At 41.9% G+C, this 19,258-nt stretch overlaps 1 protein-coding gene across 3 annotated transcripts in view; it reads right to left on the bottom strand.

The window, feature by feature from the left end:
• Nt5c3a (5'-nucleotidase, cytosolic IIIA) overlaps positions 1 to 12,183 on the bottom strand; it is a 46,731-nt gene extending 34,548 nt beyond the window's left edge. Inside the window, exon 1 of one of the 3 annotated variants that reach the window (XM_021657872.2) lies at positions 11,922 to 12,183. In XM_021657872.2, coding sequence (XP_021513547.1) covers positions 11,922 to 12,059 — 138 coding nt within the window. In that variant the 5' untranslated portion in view covers positions 12,060 to 12,183. The remainder of the gene's footprint in view (positions 1 to 11,921) is intronic. The other 2 variants (XM_060379954.1, XM_021657874.2) reach the window with 2 other exon arrangements.
• Positions 12,184 to 19,258: the final 7,075 nt, after the last annotated feature.

Raw genomic sequence — 19,258 nt, 5'->3', positions numbered from 1 at the left:
GATAAGAGATGAAACTCAGCGTTAGTGCTGAAAATGTGGTTAGCTGGGCCATGAAGATAATGCAAAGGAAGCATGACAAATGTGACTTCTGAAACATTTGCTAATTTGGGGGTTCAAGATCATCTCAGAGGCTGGGGATGTATGTGGCTCAGTGGTAGAGTACTTGCTACAATAAGAGAGTGGATACAAAGACAGGGTCAATGTCAAGAGTTTAACATGCTTACATCTCTTACCTTTCTTACATTTTACATTTTCTTCAAACTTGACTAGTTATGGTTGTTACCCCTCATTTATTCTGCCACCAGAGCCATGTCCTACTTCCTTAAGACAGGTTTCTCACAAATTATATTTGTTTGCTCTTTTTAATGCCCGTGACCTTTGGGTTTACTTTTATCAGTACTTCCCTCTTCCTCGAACTTGAAAAATGTACACATTTCAATTTCAAAAGGAAACTCTTTATAAGAGGAAAAAGGAAACAGTTCTTAATTTTTAAACTTTGTTTCACCTTTGAACTCAGTTCTAAGCTGTAGTCTCCGAAAAAACATAATTACAAAATCATACACACACACACACACACACACACACACACAGCTATTGTTAAAACACTTAAACCTCTCTCAATTTCTCTCCTCTCCTTTTTCCACTCCTACTTAAGTCTAAAGCATGTTCTATCTTTTTCTTAATAAATCCAGCACTTAGTTCTTGCTGACTCACCCTAAAGCTATTTTCCTTGATGTAAGATCCTGGCTTCTTCACACGAATCTCAGTGAGTTCCTCTATCCAATCTGAAGTGAATCATAGTAAACACACACACAGTGTAAAATCCTGGTTCTTGAGAAGTCAACCATCTTAATTACTTTTCTGCTGGTGTGACAGAACAACATAACCAAGACAATTTAGAAACAGAAAGAATTTAATTTAGGGCTCATGGGTCCAGAGGGTCAGAGTCCATGACCATCGTGTGGAGGAATACAGCAGAAGAGAGGCAGGCAGGCTGGCTGGCAAGGCTTGCTGGAGCAGTAGCTGAGAGCTTACATCCGATGGACATGTGCAAGAAAGAGCTAACGGAAATGGTGTGGGCCTTTGAAACATCAAAGCCCATCCCTAGTGAAACACTTCCTCCAACAAGGCCATACCTCCTAATCCTTCCTAAATAGTTCCACCAACTGGGGACCAAGTATTCAAACATATGAGCCTATGGGTGCCATGCTCATTCAAACCACCACATAGGTTGACATGGATTTCTTTGTGAGGTACCTTTGTATCACTCAGTGTCTCTATTCCTGACTAGGCGTTTACCCTAGAGTTGGGGGTCCTGGTGGTTCCTCAGGCTTTCCCAGGATCCTGGTAGTCCCTCATGGTTTTTATTTTACTGCCAGAGCCCATCTGGACTCTTGTCCTAGTACTTCAGTTCTTGCCCTTTCTTCCTGGGACCTTGCATCATATGCAGCTAGAAGAATTAAAGACTTGAAAGCAGGGGAGATCATGGTGACAGCTTTTGGTGTATCCTTATGACTGAACTTTCTACACCTTTATCAGGTGTCAAGTTACCCAGAAGAAAGGGTCTATTTAAAAATGCTTATCTCTAAACCTCAGTTTCTAGGACACTACCTGGTCCTTCTCACCATCCCTGCTTATGCTAAACTATCAGATCACAGTTCATTTTCCAGAGTAAAACCAAATAATAGCACAAGGAACTAGAAGTGAAGCATGTTTCTGTAAATCATAAATTTTTACTCTGCAGTTATTTGTAAAACACATGCCTATTAAATTTATAGACTACAGCAATAAATTTCACACTAATTCATATACAGAGAAGAGTTTTTACAGAGTTCATATGTGTGAAGGCAGGTAAAAAATAAAAAAACAAAAACAACAAAACAAAGCAAAACCTGAAGTGAGATATGAAATAACCAATCGTGGGATAAAGCAAACAAAAAAAAAATGAGGCTTGTGTACACAGAATGGGACTGTAACCCTTTAACCATTTGGATCAGACATAGAAAGCATGTATGTATACATTCATTGTTCTCCATTATCTCCTGCTTTTATGTATGGACCCCATATGAATGCCTGGAGTCTGCAGGAATTGGAGTTACAGGCAGTACTGAGCTGCCATGCGGGAGCTGGGAATAGAAGACAGGTCCAGTGCTCTTAACTACTAAGCCATCTCTCCACTCCCCTTAAAATTGTTTTAAATTGTAATGCCAGGGATTGAACTCAGTTTCATGCATGCTTACCAAACTATACCCCAGGTTCTTTTCTTCTGAATTACTGTAGTAGTTAGACTGGGCTTATTATTCTTCACATTTCATATGGCATGACAAGAAGTCAACTTAAATTTTTTTTTCTTTATTAGTATTATTTACTACAATGTATTCACTTTGTATCCCAGATGTAGCTCCATTCCTCATCAACTCCCTGTTCCACCCTCCCTCCTTCTTTCTCCAGCAGATTCCTTCCCTAGTCCACTGATAGGGAAGGTCCTCCTCCCCTACTGTCTGACCCTAGCCTATCAGGTCTCATCAAGATTGTCTGGTGCTCTTTCTCTGTGGCCTGGTTAGGCTACCTTGCCAGGGGGAGGTGATCTCAGAGCCCACCACTGAGTCCATGACAGAGACTGCATTTGTTCCACTTACTAGGGAACCCACATGGAGACCGAGCTGCCCATGGACTACATCTGTGCAGGGGGTGTGGGTCCTTTCCTTGCATGGACCTTGGTTGATTCATCAATCTTTGCAGGAACCCCTGAGCCCAGATATTTTGACTCTCTTGGTCTCCTTGTGGAGCTCCTGTCCCCTCCAGGTCTTTCTGTCTCTTTCCTCTTCCATAAGATTCCCTGTACTCTGCCCAAAGTTTGGAGATGATCTGGAAACAACCTAGATGTCCTCAACTAAAGAACGGATACAGAAATTGTGGTACATTTACACAACAGAATACTACTCAACAATTAAAAACAACCATGGAATTTCTAGGCAAATGGAAGGAACTAGGAAAAAATCATCCTGAGTGAGGTAACCCAGAAGCAGAAAAACACACATGGGATATACTCACTTATAAGCGGATATTAGCCACATAATATAGAATAAATATTCTAAAATCTATACTCCTAAAGAAGCTAAATAAGGAGGATCCTAGGGAATAGGCTTAATCCTCATTCAGAAGGGCAAACAGGATAGACATCAGAAGTAGAAGAAAGGGAACAGTACAGGAGCCTTCCACAGGGACCTCTGAAACATTTTACCCACCAGGGTATTGAAGCAGATGCTGAGACTCATAGAGTCAACTTCTTATAAGCCACTCAATATACTATATAATCTAGCAGTTGTTGCACTGGGCTGTAAGAGAATTTGGCAGGAATATTTTAAAACAAGCTTCTAAAATGATTTCACACCTGTTTTGAGATTTGCTGATAAAGGATTTTCCAGAGCTGAGTGATTAGCACACAGCCTCATTCCCACCACTGTGGAGGCTGAGGTAGGAGTACCTTAAGCTCAAAGGCAGCCTGAGTTATGCAGTGAGGCACTGTCTCAGATATGAATAAACAAGCAAGTAGGTAACCGCCAGAAAATGCTTTATGTTCCACAGCTTTCATTTTCATTTAAGAAAAACAAAGCTAACTTCCTAAATGCGGAGTAAAGATGAGGCGAAGGCTGGTTTTAAGAGCCCTCAACACTGGGCCTGGGGGTACAGCTCAGAGGCAGAACGCTTTCCTAGCATACTGAATACCCAGTGCTGAGAATAGCAACAATAACACACACCTACACCCCAGTTAAAAAAAACAACAACAACAAAAACCTACAAAAGTTAAGGGCTGAGAGTAGGTGGGATATCAAAGGAAATGTGCTGCATACAGAGGACATGAGGAAGAAGATTCCATTTACAGGCTAGGAGTATATAGCTCAGAGCAGGAGATATATACCGGCCTCGCCATGTGTAAGACCTTGAGTTCACTCCTCTGTACCTCCAAAAATAAACAAAGAAACCATCAAAACCAGACCAAACAAAACAAACAAACTCCTTCTGCATGTACATGTGGGGGTCAGAGGACAACTGGCATATGCTGGGTCTCTCTCTCTACTGTGTGAGTCCTAAGGATAGACCCGAGGTCATCAGGCTTGATGATAGGCACTTTTACCTGTGGAGGTATCTTACTAGCTTTTCAAAAAGTCAGCTTTAAATATCTTGCAAGCAGCTGGTAATACCGCAGAGTGGTAGAGTATGTGCTTTCCATGTGTGAGTTCTGGGTTCAATTTTCTGTACAAAACAATGAACCTAACTAACTCACAAGTCAAGACTACAATTAATTTGTCATATAAGAAGTATCTAAATTTAAAAATTTCCACAATGTTGTCCCCTTTCCAAGTCCAAAGCAATAGCTAGCAGGCTGAGAAAGGAGAAGGAAGAGAACTGACCATTACTCTCTCTTCCATCCCTTATCACTGACACCTGTTAACTGCAGAGAAAATTTCTGCAGCACACCACAGAATGGGGGCATTGAACAAGCTCCCAGGTAGATGACATAGGAAAAAGGTTAATGGGAGGAGGGTGGATATAGGGAGATTGATCAGGAGGGAAGGAGGTTTTGGGGAACTTAATGTTCAGTCAGTCTAGCTAAGGCCACAGCTCTAGGTTCAGTGAGAGAGCCTGTCTCAAAAAAGAATGGAGTGGACAGCAACAGAGGAAAACTCTGTCGGTGCCTGGCCTGTATGGCATCTGCAAACATGACACACACACAATATAAAAAAAGCATAAAAAAAACTAATCTATAATATATAAGTCTTTTCATTTAATTAAAAAAAAAAGATAAAGGAGGGAAGGTTATAAGGGTGTAGAAACAGTAGGAGGGGCTTCCTTAGAGGTCACTTCCTTTCTCTTGGGAAAAACTGTTAGAGAAGGCTGCTCAAGGACAAACATTTGGGCACAATGATAAGAAAAAGGGAGGACTCGGACCTCTCCACCTCACCGCCAGGAAACTCCCAGCCTGAAGGGAGCTGTAGCCTGCCTCAATAAAAGCTTTTTTGTTTGGCTCTCTGCAAGAGCATTTCAATCTTTTGTTTTTCCTGCATTTCAGTTGGTTGCCTTTCCCAACAGATAAAACAGGAGGCACTGGCTGATAGGTTCAATCCAAGGATCACGAAAATGACAAGTCTGACCACTGGTCCAGAGCCTCATTACATCCTTGCTACAAAGATTAGCACAGGGAAGTACCCACGGGGAACTGCAGGGGAGGCAGGGACACACTACAGGCACATCCTGAGCCAAGTGTAAAGTGGTGCAGGTGAACTTTGAAGGTCCGGAAAAGGCGAGCGGAGGACGGTTAGATATACCTACATTTGGGGCTACTCTGCCTCTAGTGCAGCCTCTCTGTACCTCTTTCTCTGGATGTTCACGTAGCTTTTGCTTCAACACAGAACTTCATTTAGGCTGCATTGGGTTTCTATTCTAACACCACAAAGGACTTAACTCAGCCTGTAACAGTACCCTTCTTTTAATGACTTGGACAACAATCCCCAGATTAGAGAAGAGATGGATTTTACAAATTACGGTTTTCTCAGATGTAGTGAGGACAGGTAACCTGTACCAGGCCACACCACTTATGAGCTGAAAAGTAAGGAGTTTGGCTCTGACCTGCTTCGCCCAGTGTTCCCATTCTTTCTGGGCCCCACAAGGGAATCCAATAGTAATGCCTAATCTACTAACAAACTATCTATCTATCTATCTATCTATCTATCTATCTATCTATCTATCTATCTATCTTTTTCTTTTTTTTTAATTCTACTGCATTTTTATTTGATATTCTATAAAGCAACTAAGAATCCATGCTGCTGAAATGCATCCATCTTTGAAACCCACTGGATCACTTTTCCCTCCTTTCTTTCTTCTCTTCCTATCTAGAAAAAACACTATTTCAAAGTTGAGATGAGTCTTGGCTATACTATTACGCTGTCAGTTTTTAGATGCATAGTAACATTTTAAAAACATATGTGCATATACATTTACTTGTGCATACACAAGCATATATACATACACAGTAATATATATGTGTTTCTCAATTTACCTCTCCCCCTACCTTTTTCTTAAGTCTTAAAAACTATAAAGACATATATAGTTTAATAACTGAACAAATATTAAAGCTAAAACAGGAGACCAGGAAAATATGTATGTGGTAACAGGATGCTTTTGGTCAACCATATTCAGTCTTCTCTGCCACTGGAGCAGAGTCTCTGGATCAGCTGATTCTGAGCAGCTCTAGTCCAAGGAATGGCCACCTAGAACCAGAGACACAGGACCCAGCTCTGGAAAGATTCCTGAATTTAGAAGAAACATTTATTCTTGAGGACTGACAAGATCTCTCAGTGTTTTCAAAGTGGTCGTCATGAAGCCTGGCTGCCTGAGTTCCATCTCCAGGTCACTTGTAAAGGTAGGAGAGAATGGCTTTCCACAAAGTTATCCTCTTACCTCAACACATGGGTTATGGTGTATGTGTATGAACACACATGCACATACTATTAAAAAAAAGATTTACTCTTATTAAGCAGAATCTGTTAGATAATATTTAACCAACATCTCTACCAGATAGATGTTGACTCTAAAGTCATATTGTCCTTACAGAAGTTCTGCAGTCCATGGCCCTGTGCCAATGTGACTCCATCAGCAGCAAGCAATCTTTTTGTTTTAAGACTGCCAAGTTCCTGGATCCTAGTAAACAGTGTTTGGGACAAGACACAACAAGTATGAGCATTATAAATTTAAAATATGGCATTCTGCCCCATGCTTGGGAGGCGGAGGCAGGACAATTCTGTAATCCACGCTTGTATTCCAGTCTTGGCCACACAGCAAGACCCTATCTTAAAAAGCAACGCAAGGGCTGACAAGATGGCTCAGGGAGTAAAAGTACTCACACAGCACAAACCTGGTGATCTGAGCCTGGTCTCCAGAGGCTGTGTAAAGGTGAGGGACATAACAGAACCTCAAGTTGTTCTCTGATCTCCAGAAGCACGTGTGTGTCCCTTTACATATCATGCACACACATACAATAATAATTTTAAAAATTAAAAAGCAAAACCCCAATGTCTTTGACCTTGTTGAAATCCAAACACCCTAAGGAGGAGTTTTTAGATACAGCTTCTACTCATGAGAGGCACCAACCTTGTTTTGGACATTTTTGTTGCTGTTGTTTGGTTTGTTTTCCTTTTTGGCATTTTTTTTTCTCTTTTGGCTAACATTTCACTTAGTTGTGATTCAAATCAGCATATTTCTTTAAAAATACTTTGGGTTTATTTGTTGTATGCATACGGGTGTTTTGCTTGCACATATGTCTGTCCACCATGTGTGTGTCTGTTGCCTGGAGAGGTCAGCAGAGGACACTGAATACTCTGGAACTCAAGTTACAGATGGTGTGAGCCACCTTGTGGCTGCTGGGAGCCAAACCTGGGTCCTCTGTAAGAGTAACAACTGCTATTGTCCACTGAGCCATCTCACCATTTATCACCAAAATCTACCGTCGCAGGCTTAGCGGTACTACCCTGTGATCCCCTCTAATCTAGGGAGAAGGCAAAGGCAGCCAGGACAATTTACTGAGACTCGGTTTCCAAACACAAATGGAAATGGTCTTGTAAAGGGTTCCCTAGCATGCAACAGGTTCAATTTCTAGTAAATAAAAAAAATTAAATTTAAAATAAAATCTAATAAAAAATTAAAAAATCTATTGTAAATGTTCATTTGTAATGTTAACATATATTACTATTTTTACATACTTCTTTGAAAAAAAAATTTTTTCCACAGAGATTCGATGTGGTGGCACCTGAACTGCTGTCAAATTGTGTGACAAGCAACAGGAAATAATTCAATGCTGCTGCAGGAAACAAGCTGACAGTGTAGAAATTAACAACAAGTATGGAAATCTGGCCTCGATAGAGCAATTTTTTACTCCAACATTTTGGAGGCTGAGGCTGGAGGATTATCAAGTTCCTTCTAACCTGAGACACAACCAGAAAGACCCTACTTCAATAAGTCAACAAATCTAAGGACCACTGAAATGGATATAATTTTCAATTGCCTCAAAATTGTATCATTAAAATTTTTAATTAGCTGGGATATAGAGTTAATAAAATGTAACTAATAATAAAAATAAAAAAGAGGAAAAAAATTTTTAATTACACCTATTTTTTGGCGGGGGCGAGAAGGGGGTAACCAGGGCCAACCAGGTGGAGATCACAGGGTAATCTGTATCTTTCCATCATCCCATGTGTTCTGGGTATCAAATCTTGTTGTCAGGCCTGGAACCAAGTACCTCTTCTCACTGAGATATCTTGTTGACTTTTTGTTTAATCTTTTTTTTATCAACTTGTACTTTTTTACTAATTTATCTTTTCTTATTAATTACAGTTTATTCACTTTGCTTAATCTTTTAAAATCAAGTTGAGAGAGACAGCCTGGCCAAATAAGCCTGACCAACTCCATGATAGGCATTTTTTTGCTAGGCAAAACAGGCCTAAGAGTTACAGGGAAAAAAAAAAAAAAACCCACAGAAAAAGGGCAATCAATCAGAAACAGCCAAGACATCTGGCCTGGGGAAGACAAGGTTGCTTAACTACAGGTTTGAAAAGCACCTAAGACCTGACCTAAGTCGGAAGCCTCCATGGGCACCAGCCAACTGAGGTTACAAAGCCAAAATAGGAATTCCCCTTTCTGGCTTTAAAAGGGGCCTTTGAGCTCCCCTCGAGGTTGCTGCCCTGTTGTAAAGGTGATGATCCCAGCATGCTGGACTTCGGCTGAATAAACGCCCTTTGTTGCTTGCATGCCACTCAAATCATTCTTTCAACGTATTCCAGACCCTAACAAAGTAACCCCTCAACTCAGGACCCCCCTCCCAAAAAAAACCCCACAAAAACCTCAAACAGTTTTAGATCACTAGATGTACAATGCTAAAGGTGACTTCTGGTGGGGTGTGGCACATGGGCTGTAATCTGTAAAGCCTCTGCCCTAAAGGCCAGGTGACATCACACACACCCTAGATAATTAAGAAGATAGGGTTGGAGGACCAGTTCAGTCCAGGGGCCTGAGAAGGGTATAGGCAATATAACAAGACTCTGTTTCAAAACAAAACAACCCAAACACCTTTCTCACTCTTGCCATATCATTTACTGGGCAGTGAGTATTTAATTTTCAGCAGGAAAACATTTATTAACTTAATGGGAATGTGACAAAGAAATAAGACTCAACTATTAGAGCTCTTGGTGGTCAAACGGGAACAATATTGGCAACAAATAAAGTAGTATTGAACTACAACTCCAATATAAGGTAAATATCTATGAACCTGTATTGGTAGACAGACAAGTTTCCAGTACAGAATAATCCCAAGTAGTTAATGTAGTTTACTAGCAAGGATGTGAACTGTAACTCTGTACTGTAAAGGCAAACTTAATGTACTAACTTCCTTCCAAAGGGCACATCACAGAGGAGATGAAAAATAACTGACCGTGGAGAATGCTGACAAGTGTTACCTCAAAGACAGGTCAAGTTAGAAGTTAGGATGTCAGCATGCACCCTGCTATGTGACAAAAGTAACACTTTACTAGACACCCTCTGAGAAACTCACAACCCCTGGTAAATCGTGAGAAAAACTCCCAATGAAATCCGGCCAAGGCCATTCTACAAAATATCTAACCACAACTTAAAACTGTATGGGATGTAACAAATGAAGTCTGAGAAAGTGCCCAGGGAAGAAGAGATAAGGAGGTTGTGGGTGTAGGTCAGGGGTAGAACATGTGTGCAAGAGGCCCTGGGTTTAATTTCAGGAGCAGAGTGGTGAAAGATAAGGGGTCTTGATGACTAAGTGTGATGTGGTACTCAAGAGTGGCTCCTGGGAGGACATTAGTAAAAGTGAAGGAAGTCTGAAGAGGGATGGGCATTTAGTAATGTGTCAATATTTGCTTATTAACTGTATTAAATGAGTCATACAAGACGTTAATAACAAGGGAAACTGGTATGTGATATATGGGAACACTTGTTCACACTACTGTAAATCTGTATTGTTCTAAAATAAAATGTCTCGAGAAAGAGTTTGATTATGGCAAATTAATCAGTAACCTTAAAAGATTGCAGGTGTGATGAGGAGAAATACGGAGCTGGTCTGGTGCATGCCTGTAACCCTAACGGAGGCAGAACTGCAAATCCAAGGCATGGATAAACAATTTAGAAAGACCCTGTCTGGAAAGGGGGGTGGGGAGAGGAGGGCACTAATGAAGTGGGTATGCTTGTCTAGCAGGTGTAAGGCCCTGGGACTATACACAGTACAGAGGGTGTGTGTATACTGAAATCTCCCACATTAAGAAGGGGGAGATGTTACTATAGACTCAGGGAGCACACACAAGGATAATTAAATTCGAAAGCAACAGTCAACTTTGCTAAATGACTTGCCCTGTCTCTCTGAATACTTCTAGCATGGCTTCTGACTGGTTTCCTCTGGATATCTAGGTTGCTATGTTACTGGACATTTCCACTAAGGCATGCATAGCTCACCAGCAACTCCCTGATGTCTTTCAATTAAAAATGCCCGGGCAGGCAGGCAATGAATGTAATCATGCACTCAGGTGACAGAGGCAAGAGGATCACCCCGGGTTCAGCAGACCACAACCCGATCATTTTTTTCCCCCTAGCCTACCTTGATTAGGTAGTTATGGATTATCTGTGATCAAAACAGCAATGTTCAGTGGACATCCCTGGGTTGGTACAAATTCTATGAAAGGAGGAGGTAGGCAGAGCAGACCCCTAAAACGTGACTATTATAAAGGGAAAGAATCAGGGCCAGAATACATTATTTCTGGTCATCCATATACTTCTCCCATATAAAAGATCAATCAACTAAAATTACAAAAGTAAAAAAATCTAATTCTTTTAATGTTTTCTATTGAAAAGCTACTGGCAGGCCTGACACATATTACAGCTAATTTAAAACAATGCACTCTACGCACACGCAAAGGTGGACTGATTTGCACAGTACAAACAAACAAGGCTGGCCATCTGGCCATTCCTGATGGGCCTACATTACTTTTTACAATGAAAGCAAACTTTTTCCTTAAGATTTTGTGAAAAATCAGTCCACAGTTTAAGTACAGACATAAAGATAGGAAAATCAGCTTTTCTTTCCCCCCCACTGATGGTTTGTAAATTTTGAGTATGGAACAAAATACAACCACTAAGCAGGGCAGCAAAACTTCTGACACAAAATGTTTGCAACCAGAGGCATACAAAGAAAATGAGCTCTAATACCCAGGAACAAATGAATTAACCTAAAAATATTATTGGGAATAGTAATGGATGCTCAACTTTATATTTTAGTTACGGATGTTCACTTACACTCCAGTAAATAAATCATACTCAAGTCAGATCGAACAACAGAAACCATGACAACAAAAACCCTCAGCAAAACACATCCAACCTGGGAACAACAAATCACTTTAAAATACACCTCAGGTGTAATTCCTGAGACAAACGATTTTAAATAACTCTTAAAAGGCCATTTCGAGGATTCACGCGGCACTTTTGGAGGACGGACACCAGAACACTTCTTGGAGCGCGAGAAGAGGAAGAGCATTCAAATACTCGAGCAATTCCAATATCCGACTGGTGGGCTGGCATAGGAAAATGCTGTTTTCCTAACGTAACTCAAGGCAGCCCCGAAATCGCAAAAACGACTCCAGGACAGGAGACTGAATCGGATTAGCTGCACCTCTTCGAGGCGGTTGCCAGCCTGAGATTAGCTCTGGAGAAACGGGTTTTGCAGCAAAGGGTAGTTATGTCCGAGCATCTATTCACCCTACTCTTTCAAGCTGACACTGTCAAGCATCAGCACGCGTGCGGCCGGCCCACGCCGCCTCGGCAGCCCGCGCGCGAGAGGCTGCGCCTGCACTCACCATCTCGATGATCTTGGTCTTGCGGCCCGTCTTTCTCTTCAAGGTGAATATGTACTGGGCCAGCACCACGCCCGCCACCACCGCGCACACACTGGCGCTCGCCACCGCGCCCACCCGCGCCACGGCCGCGCGGTCCATCGACAGGCCCGCGAGCTCCCGGCGCCAAAGCCCAAGAACCGCGGGTACGAGCCCCGGGGCGCGGCCGCACGCCGCACACCAGTCTGGAGCTCCGCCCCCTCGGGGGAAAAGCAAGGAGGCCCCGCCCAGAAGAGGGAGGGGCGGAAACAACGGGGCAGGGTCAACCGGGCCCGGAGCCCCGCCTCTGCTCCGGGGGCGGGACTTTCTCTAACCTTGACTCCAGGAAACACCACAAGGACCCGGAAGAAAACCACGGTACAGCATCTGTAACCCAGAATCCTAGCATTCCAGATGCTAGGCTTGCCTGTAGTACACTGTAAGACCGTCCCAGGAACACAAGGGACAATAACCAAAGCTCTGTCCCAGTGAAAGAGGATTCAACCACAACCCTCTCAGAAACTCCCCCTCCTCAGCCACCATGGACTACGACGCCCAGCAGCCTTAGCGGCTCCGCGTGTGACTTGCGCAGTAGCATTCCTGGTTTGGAAGGACCGGTTTTAGGCTCCCTGGGGACTTCTGTGTGCGTTAGATCTTCTCTTCTCAGCCCCCCTACTCACCAGCTTAGAATACTTTTCTCAGCACTGTGAGCAGTCGGACTTGCAGTTGTTCTCATTTGCCTAGTTTCTTTCAAAGGATCGATACCGTTTCCTCTACTCTCGGAGTAGGTGGGGCGTGTTGGGGTGCAAAAGAGATTCTTAGGGTAGTGGCTCCAATTTTGCTGGTTGACGAGACCCTCTCTGCTTGATGTGTGCAGCTGAAGGAAGTCAAGAATGAATAGCTGTGGAGGAGAAAGAATTTCTTTTTAGGTTTCACTAACTGGTCTGAAAGCATATTGATATAAGACATATAATCCAGAGTAAAACAGTTTATATGAGTTCTGCAAATATAAATCCCACAAAAATATGAGATATAAGCTGGTCGTGGTGCAGCATGCTTCTAGTACCTGCACGTAGGATCTAAGGCAGGAGGACTGCTGTGAGTACAAAGGCCGATAAAACCAGGACCATGGACCATGACCCTGCCTCACAAACAACGTCGAAGAAGTGGCCAAGAGACTGAGGCTGACTTATATCATCTTGGGTTACTGAAAGAAAAATGTATTATATTTGACAGTTCTAGGGTGTGTGTTAATTACTTTTCTGTTGCTGTGATAAAACACCATGACCAAAGCAGCTTATAGAAGAGTTTACTTTGTCGAATGGTTCCAGAGGACTGGAAATTGTAATAGTGGGGACAGCGTGGCAGCGGGATGCTGGTATGACAGCATAGGAGAGCGCTGAGAGCGCACATCTCACCTTTCAACTTCAAGCACAAAGCAAAGGGGGCGAGCTGGAATGGTGCAGTCTTTAAACTCTGAAAGCAAGCCTCCAGAGACGTGGTTTCTCCTACAAGGATGCACGTCCAAACCTCCCCAAACAGCACCACCAGCTGGGGATCACGCATTCAAACATCTGAGCCTGGGGGAAACATCCTCATTCAAACAACTACAGAATTTAAAAGACATTAAAGAGCTTTTCCTGCTTGTCCCAGTTTTCAGTATCTTTCAGATCAAAAAATAATTACTGTAGTAAAGTAACACATTTTCTTAAGGCATAGTCTGACCTCCTTTAATCATATTTTGTAGTGATGTGGCTTGAATTTCAACATAATTAGAGCTAGGATTGCTTCTCTGTGTTATAGGGTTTTCTCTTCCCCATTCCTGGGGCGCTTGCAAAGCATTCTTTTTTTTTTTTTTACCTTTCAAAGAAATTTTATTCTTTTTTTTTTTTTTTCAATGCAGTTTATTCAGAAACCTTGAACAATCCTCTGACCCTGGGGAAAGCCAGCCCACAGCTTAAATAGCCTCTGGGTAGCCAACCCAGGCGTGCCACGTGGGCAATGCAGATAGGTCCACATACATGGAAGCAAGCCAGATCCTCAGCCTTAGCCAAATGTGGAATTGTTCGTGACAGAGAGCACTCACCATCGGGAAGGTGGAAGGCAGAAACCAGCTCCATCTTTAAGGCATAGCATTCCGCAGCTCTCTACAGTTCCCCCTTTTTGTTTTAGACGCATCAGGCAAGAGTAGAGGTCTGATCTCTGATATTAGAAATAAATTGGGACTTTGTACCGATGTTCGTTTAGGTGTCATCCACCCAAAGAGCATCAGACCCGTCTGATACCTTTTTCTCAGAGGCGGGACCTGGGGCATCAACCCGCATGCAACCAGACATGCTCTTCTCTGGGTCCAAAGCGGCTGACCCTGAGTACAGTGCTTAGCCTTGCATCCTGAGTGTAACATTTTAGCTTTTTATGGTATCCAACCATGCTTGGGGAGAATGTCCTGCTTCAATGGCTGTAAAGGCCTGAATGATCATGGCTGCATCACACTGTTGTGAGACTCTAATCTTGCACATATACCACAGGCAAACCAAGGAGACCAACACCAGAAGGCCTGCTTACGCTCCCATGCCCGCCCATTCCTTCAGATGATTCATGGCTGCAGCAATCCATGATGATAATCCTGTGGCTAGTCCTGCATCCACTCTGGTAGAATTTACTGTGACAATGGCCACTCTCAGCTGCTCCATCGTAGTATCGAATTCTCTAGTCCAATTACCTAAAATATAGCTCGACAATTGTTTAGACAGATTTGCAGCACAGGAAAAATTCTCATGTTATATGCTAGTGACTCAAAGTCCAGCATATTTTCATTGACAGCCAAGTTGAGCGATTTGCCATAGGGTATCAATTTGCTCCTGCACGAGGTCAATCCTCTGATTGAACACCATCAAGCTTCCTTTTAGTTGAGCATTAATTCCTTTATGTACAACTAAGGCATGAGCTACATTTGCAAAGCATTCTTAAAGGGCAGTATATAGAAAGAGAATTTCCAGAAGGCGGTTCAGAAGCTGGCATCTAATGAAAACTTACATCTGTAATTCAACGCTGACTGCATGCATGCCTGTATTGTTTACTTTTCTGTTGCTATGATAAAATACCAAGACCAAGGCAACCTATATGAGAAAGCATTTAATCTGGCTTGTGTTTTCAGAGTGTTAGTGTTCAGGATGGCAGAGGGAAGGAACAACTAAAAGGTCACAACCAGAGGCAGAGAGAGCATTGGGTATCAAAGAGTCTTTTGACACCTCAAAACCCAGCCCTCCTGACACACATCCTCCAACAAGGTCACATGTCCTAATCCCTCCCAAACAGTTCCACTCACTGGACACCTGGTATTCAAATATATGCACTTCTGAGGACAATCTCTTTCAAATCACCACTATGCCCTTTCTACTTTTGTTCTGTGAGCATACTACTCTGATGTCATATAATGCTTTTAAGGAAATACAAGTATAATTTATGTTAAATTATATGAGAATGTTTGAGAAAAAGGTACAAGAAATTCCAAATTCATCAAATCAAAGCAACCCCAAAGCCCAACAGTTTAAAATTCTCAGTGCCAGACAATCTGGATTTAGTCATGATTTGTTAGGCTACAAAGAACTTGCCATGGCACACCCAGTACATCTAGGCTCAGGCCAGTTCCCCTCCATGGCTGCTGATATCTTTGGTGGCCATCTCATGGTACTAACATCTCCAAAATGATTGGGCCTACACAGCAACACGGCCACACATTCCCCTATATTCTCTCCTTGGCTCTCTTCAGGGGCTCTAAGCATGTCTCCTGGTGCCAAGCCTCGGCTTCTCTTATTAACCCCTTCAATCCCGAGTCTTCTACTGCAACTGAGGCTGTGTTTTCACTGGAGGTCTTCCTGGCTTTTCTTCAGGGACTTCATCCCTGCCACATAGAACCAAGCCTCAGTGCTCTCCATGACCCCCTCTGACCTACAAACCCAGCACCATCTCTTACACATCACCAAATTTGGCTGGTAGTAAAAGATACAGCCTCAGTTACCTCTGGACAACAGCTTCTGGATGCTAACCCTGAAGAAATACTCTCAGATTTCACCTCTTCTTAATCATAGCTGATTCTTCAACCCCAGCTGACTAGTATCAATTGTCCCAGCAAAGCAAATGTTTCCTGTTAGTAGTTCTTAATTCAAAGCACCACACAAACAGCCCTGATAAAGGCTTTGAGGGACTCTCAAAATTCCACTTGAAACTTCACAAGCCAGACCTCCGAACATCTGCATTGCTCTATGAACATGCCTTGGCTTCCCTATCCCCAAGTTCCAAAGTCCTTCCACAATAGTCCCTCAAACAATATGATCAGATCTGTCCTAGCAATATCCCCTACACCGGGTATTGTTGGAACAGGCTAAAAAACTTATCTTAAGTGCTGACATTTTGACTTCAGACTTTATTTTACTGAAGCTGACCAACTCCCTTTCTTTTTTTTTTTTTAATTTTTCTTTTTCTTTTTAGTTACATTTTGTTAACTCTGTGTCCCAGCTGTATCCTGCTCCCTCATTCCCTCCCTAACCCCACACTCCCTCCCTGGTCTCTTCCCTGCCCCTTTCCGAGTCCACTGATAGGGGAGGACCTCTTCCCCTTTCATTTGACCCTGTTTTATCAGGTATCTTCAGGGGTGGCTGCAAAGTCCTCCTCTGTGGCCTAACAGGACTGCTCCTCCCTTCTGGGGTGGGGAGGCCAAAGAGCCTGCCCTTGAGATCCTGTTAGAAATAGTCCTTGTTCCCCTTACTTTGGGAAACTACTTGGTTACTGAGCTACCACGGGCCACATCCGAGCAGAAGGTCTATGTTATATCCATAGACGGTCCTTGGTTGAGTGTCAGTCTCAGAAAAGACCCTGTGCCCGGATATATTTGGTACTTGTAGAGCTCCTATCCTTTTCATATCATACTAACTCCCCTTCTTTCATATGATTCTCTGCACTCTGCCGAGGGTTTGGTTATGACTCTTAGTGTCTACACTGCTAGGTAGAGTCTTTCAGATGCCTTTTGCGGTAGACTCCTGTCATACATTCAATGCACATCCCATTTGTCTTTCTAAATGAGGATTGATCATCTTCACTCATGTCCACTTTCTTGATTATCTTCTTTAGGTGTGTAGATTTCATTATGTTTATCATATCTTGTAGGTCTATATAAGCGAGTATATACCAAGTTTGTCTTTCTCCTTCTGGGATACTTCACTCAGAATGATCTTTTCTAGATACCACCATTTGCCTGCAAATTTCATGATTTCATCCTTTTTGATTGCTGAGTAGTATTCCATTGTGTAAAAATACCACAATTTCTGTATCCATTCCTCCGTTGATGGACATCTGAGTTGTTTCCAAGTTCTGGCTATTACAAATAAAACTGCTACAAACATGGTTGAACAAATGTCCTTGTTGTGTACTTGAGCAAATTTTGGGTATATACCTAGGAGTGCTATAGCTGGGTCTTGAGGTAGCACTACTCCTAATTGTCTGAGAAAGTGCCAGATTGACTTCCAAAGTGGTTGTACAAGTTTACATTACCACCAGCAATGGAGAAGGGTTCCCCTTTCACCACAACCTCTCCAGCATGTGTTGTCACTTGAGTTTTTCATCTTGGCCATTCTGATGGGTGTAAGGTGAAATCTCAGGGTTGTTTTGATTTGCATTTCCCTAATGGCTAATGAGGTTGAACATTTCTTTAAGTGTTTCTCTGCCATTCGATGTTCCTCTTTCGAGAATTATCTGTTTAGCTCCGTTCCCCATTTTTTAATGGGATTACTTGGTTTGTTGCTTTTCTGCTTCTTTAGTTCTTTATATATACTGGATATTAGCCCTTTGTCAGATAAAGGGTTGGTGAAGATTCTTTCCCAATCTGTAGGCAGTCATTTTGTTTTGATGACTGTGTCTTTTGCTTTACAGAAGCTTTTCAGTTTCATGAAATCCTATTTATTTATTGTTGCTCTTAGAGCCTGTGCTGTTGGTGTTCTGTTCAGGAAGTTGTCTCCTGTGCCAATGAGTTCTAGGCTCTTCCCCACTTTTTCTTCTAACCGATTTAGTGTGTCTGGTTTTATGTAGAGGTCTTTGATCCACTTTGACTTTAGTTTTGTGCAGGGTGATAAATATGGATATATTTTTATTTTTCTGCATATAGACATCCAGTTGGACCAGCACCATTTGTTGAAGAGGCTATGTTTCTTCCATTGTATGATTTTGGCTTCTTTATAAAAAATCAAGTTTCCATAGGTGTGTGGGTTTATTTCTGGGTCTTCTCTTCGGTTCCATTGATCCTCCTTTCTGTTTCTATGCCAATACCATGCAGTTTTTATTACTATAGCTCTGTAGTATAGCTTGAGATCATGGATGGAGATACCTCCAGATGATCTGTTGTTGTACAGGATCGTTTTGAAAATTCAGGTTTTTTTTTTTCCATATGAAGTTGAGAATTTTTCTTTCAAGGTCTGTAAAGAATTGTGTTGGTATTTTGATGGGCATTGTATAACCCCCTGGCATTTATAAACAACTTAAGAATGTCCATGGTCTGAAACTCTAACATTTTAACTGTGGGTTCTGTTGTTGATAATCAGTCACTGAAGGAGACTGGCTACTTTTTGTCAGTTTTTCTTAGCATTTACTTTTAGTCCCCATCTCCATGTTACATTGGAAAGTTAGGCAGAAATACATTAATGGCCTTAGTATTAAACTCTGAATGCTTAAACTTTCCTTAATAAAGCAACCAGAAGAAATAAATTTAAAATATTTCTAAATCCTATATTAAAGTCTACCTCAGAAATAGCAGATATTAAAAATATCATAATCTATCTCCAGAAGACAACCAAAAGGCAATTAAAATCTCAAGCTTGTAACTGATAAGCAATCAGTGTTTCATCAACTTATCAGAACTCCATTGGTCAATGTCAAAACTCTGGACTTCTGAAATCTTATAGCAACATAACTACAACAATAGCAGAGAGAGGAGAGAAATCTGAAATATCTCCCATTTTTAATATGCCTCAAATCACTTTTCTGTATCTTTATAATTTATATTCATATATCTTAAGGCATTTATACCCTCCAATCTTTCTTGCATTTATCAACCTTGAAACATTTTCCCAGACCAAACAACATTCTCTATATTCTCAAAATCTAAACTCCTATATCCTCAGACCGTACATAAACTCCATTATCTTTCTATCCAGCCATTAACATAGATATAGATAATTAACATGAAGACATAATTAACATAATTAACATAAGACATAGATAATTAACATGAAGCCTGTAAGCAAGGCAACCCTGCTTGCCTTTTTTTAAAT

Source organism: Meriones unguiculatus, chromosome 3 (genome assembly GCF_030254825.1).
Source record: "Meriones unguiculatus strain TT.TT164.6M chromosome 3, Bangor_MerUng_6.1, whole genome shotgun sequence".
NCBI classification, from domain to species: domain Eukaryota; kingdom Metazoa; phylum Chordata; class Mammalia; order Rodentia; family Muridae; genus Meriones; species Meriones unguiculatus.
The sequence above is the reverse complement of the archived record's forward strand: the minus strand, read 5'-3'. Positions and strand labels throughout refer to the sequence as shown.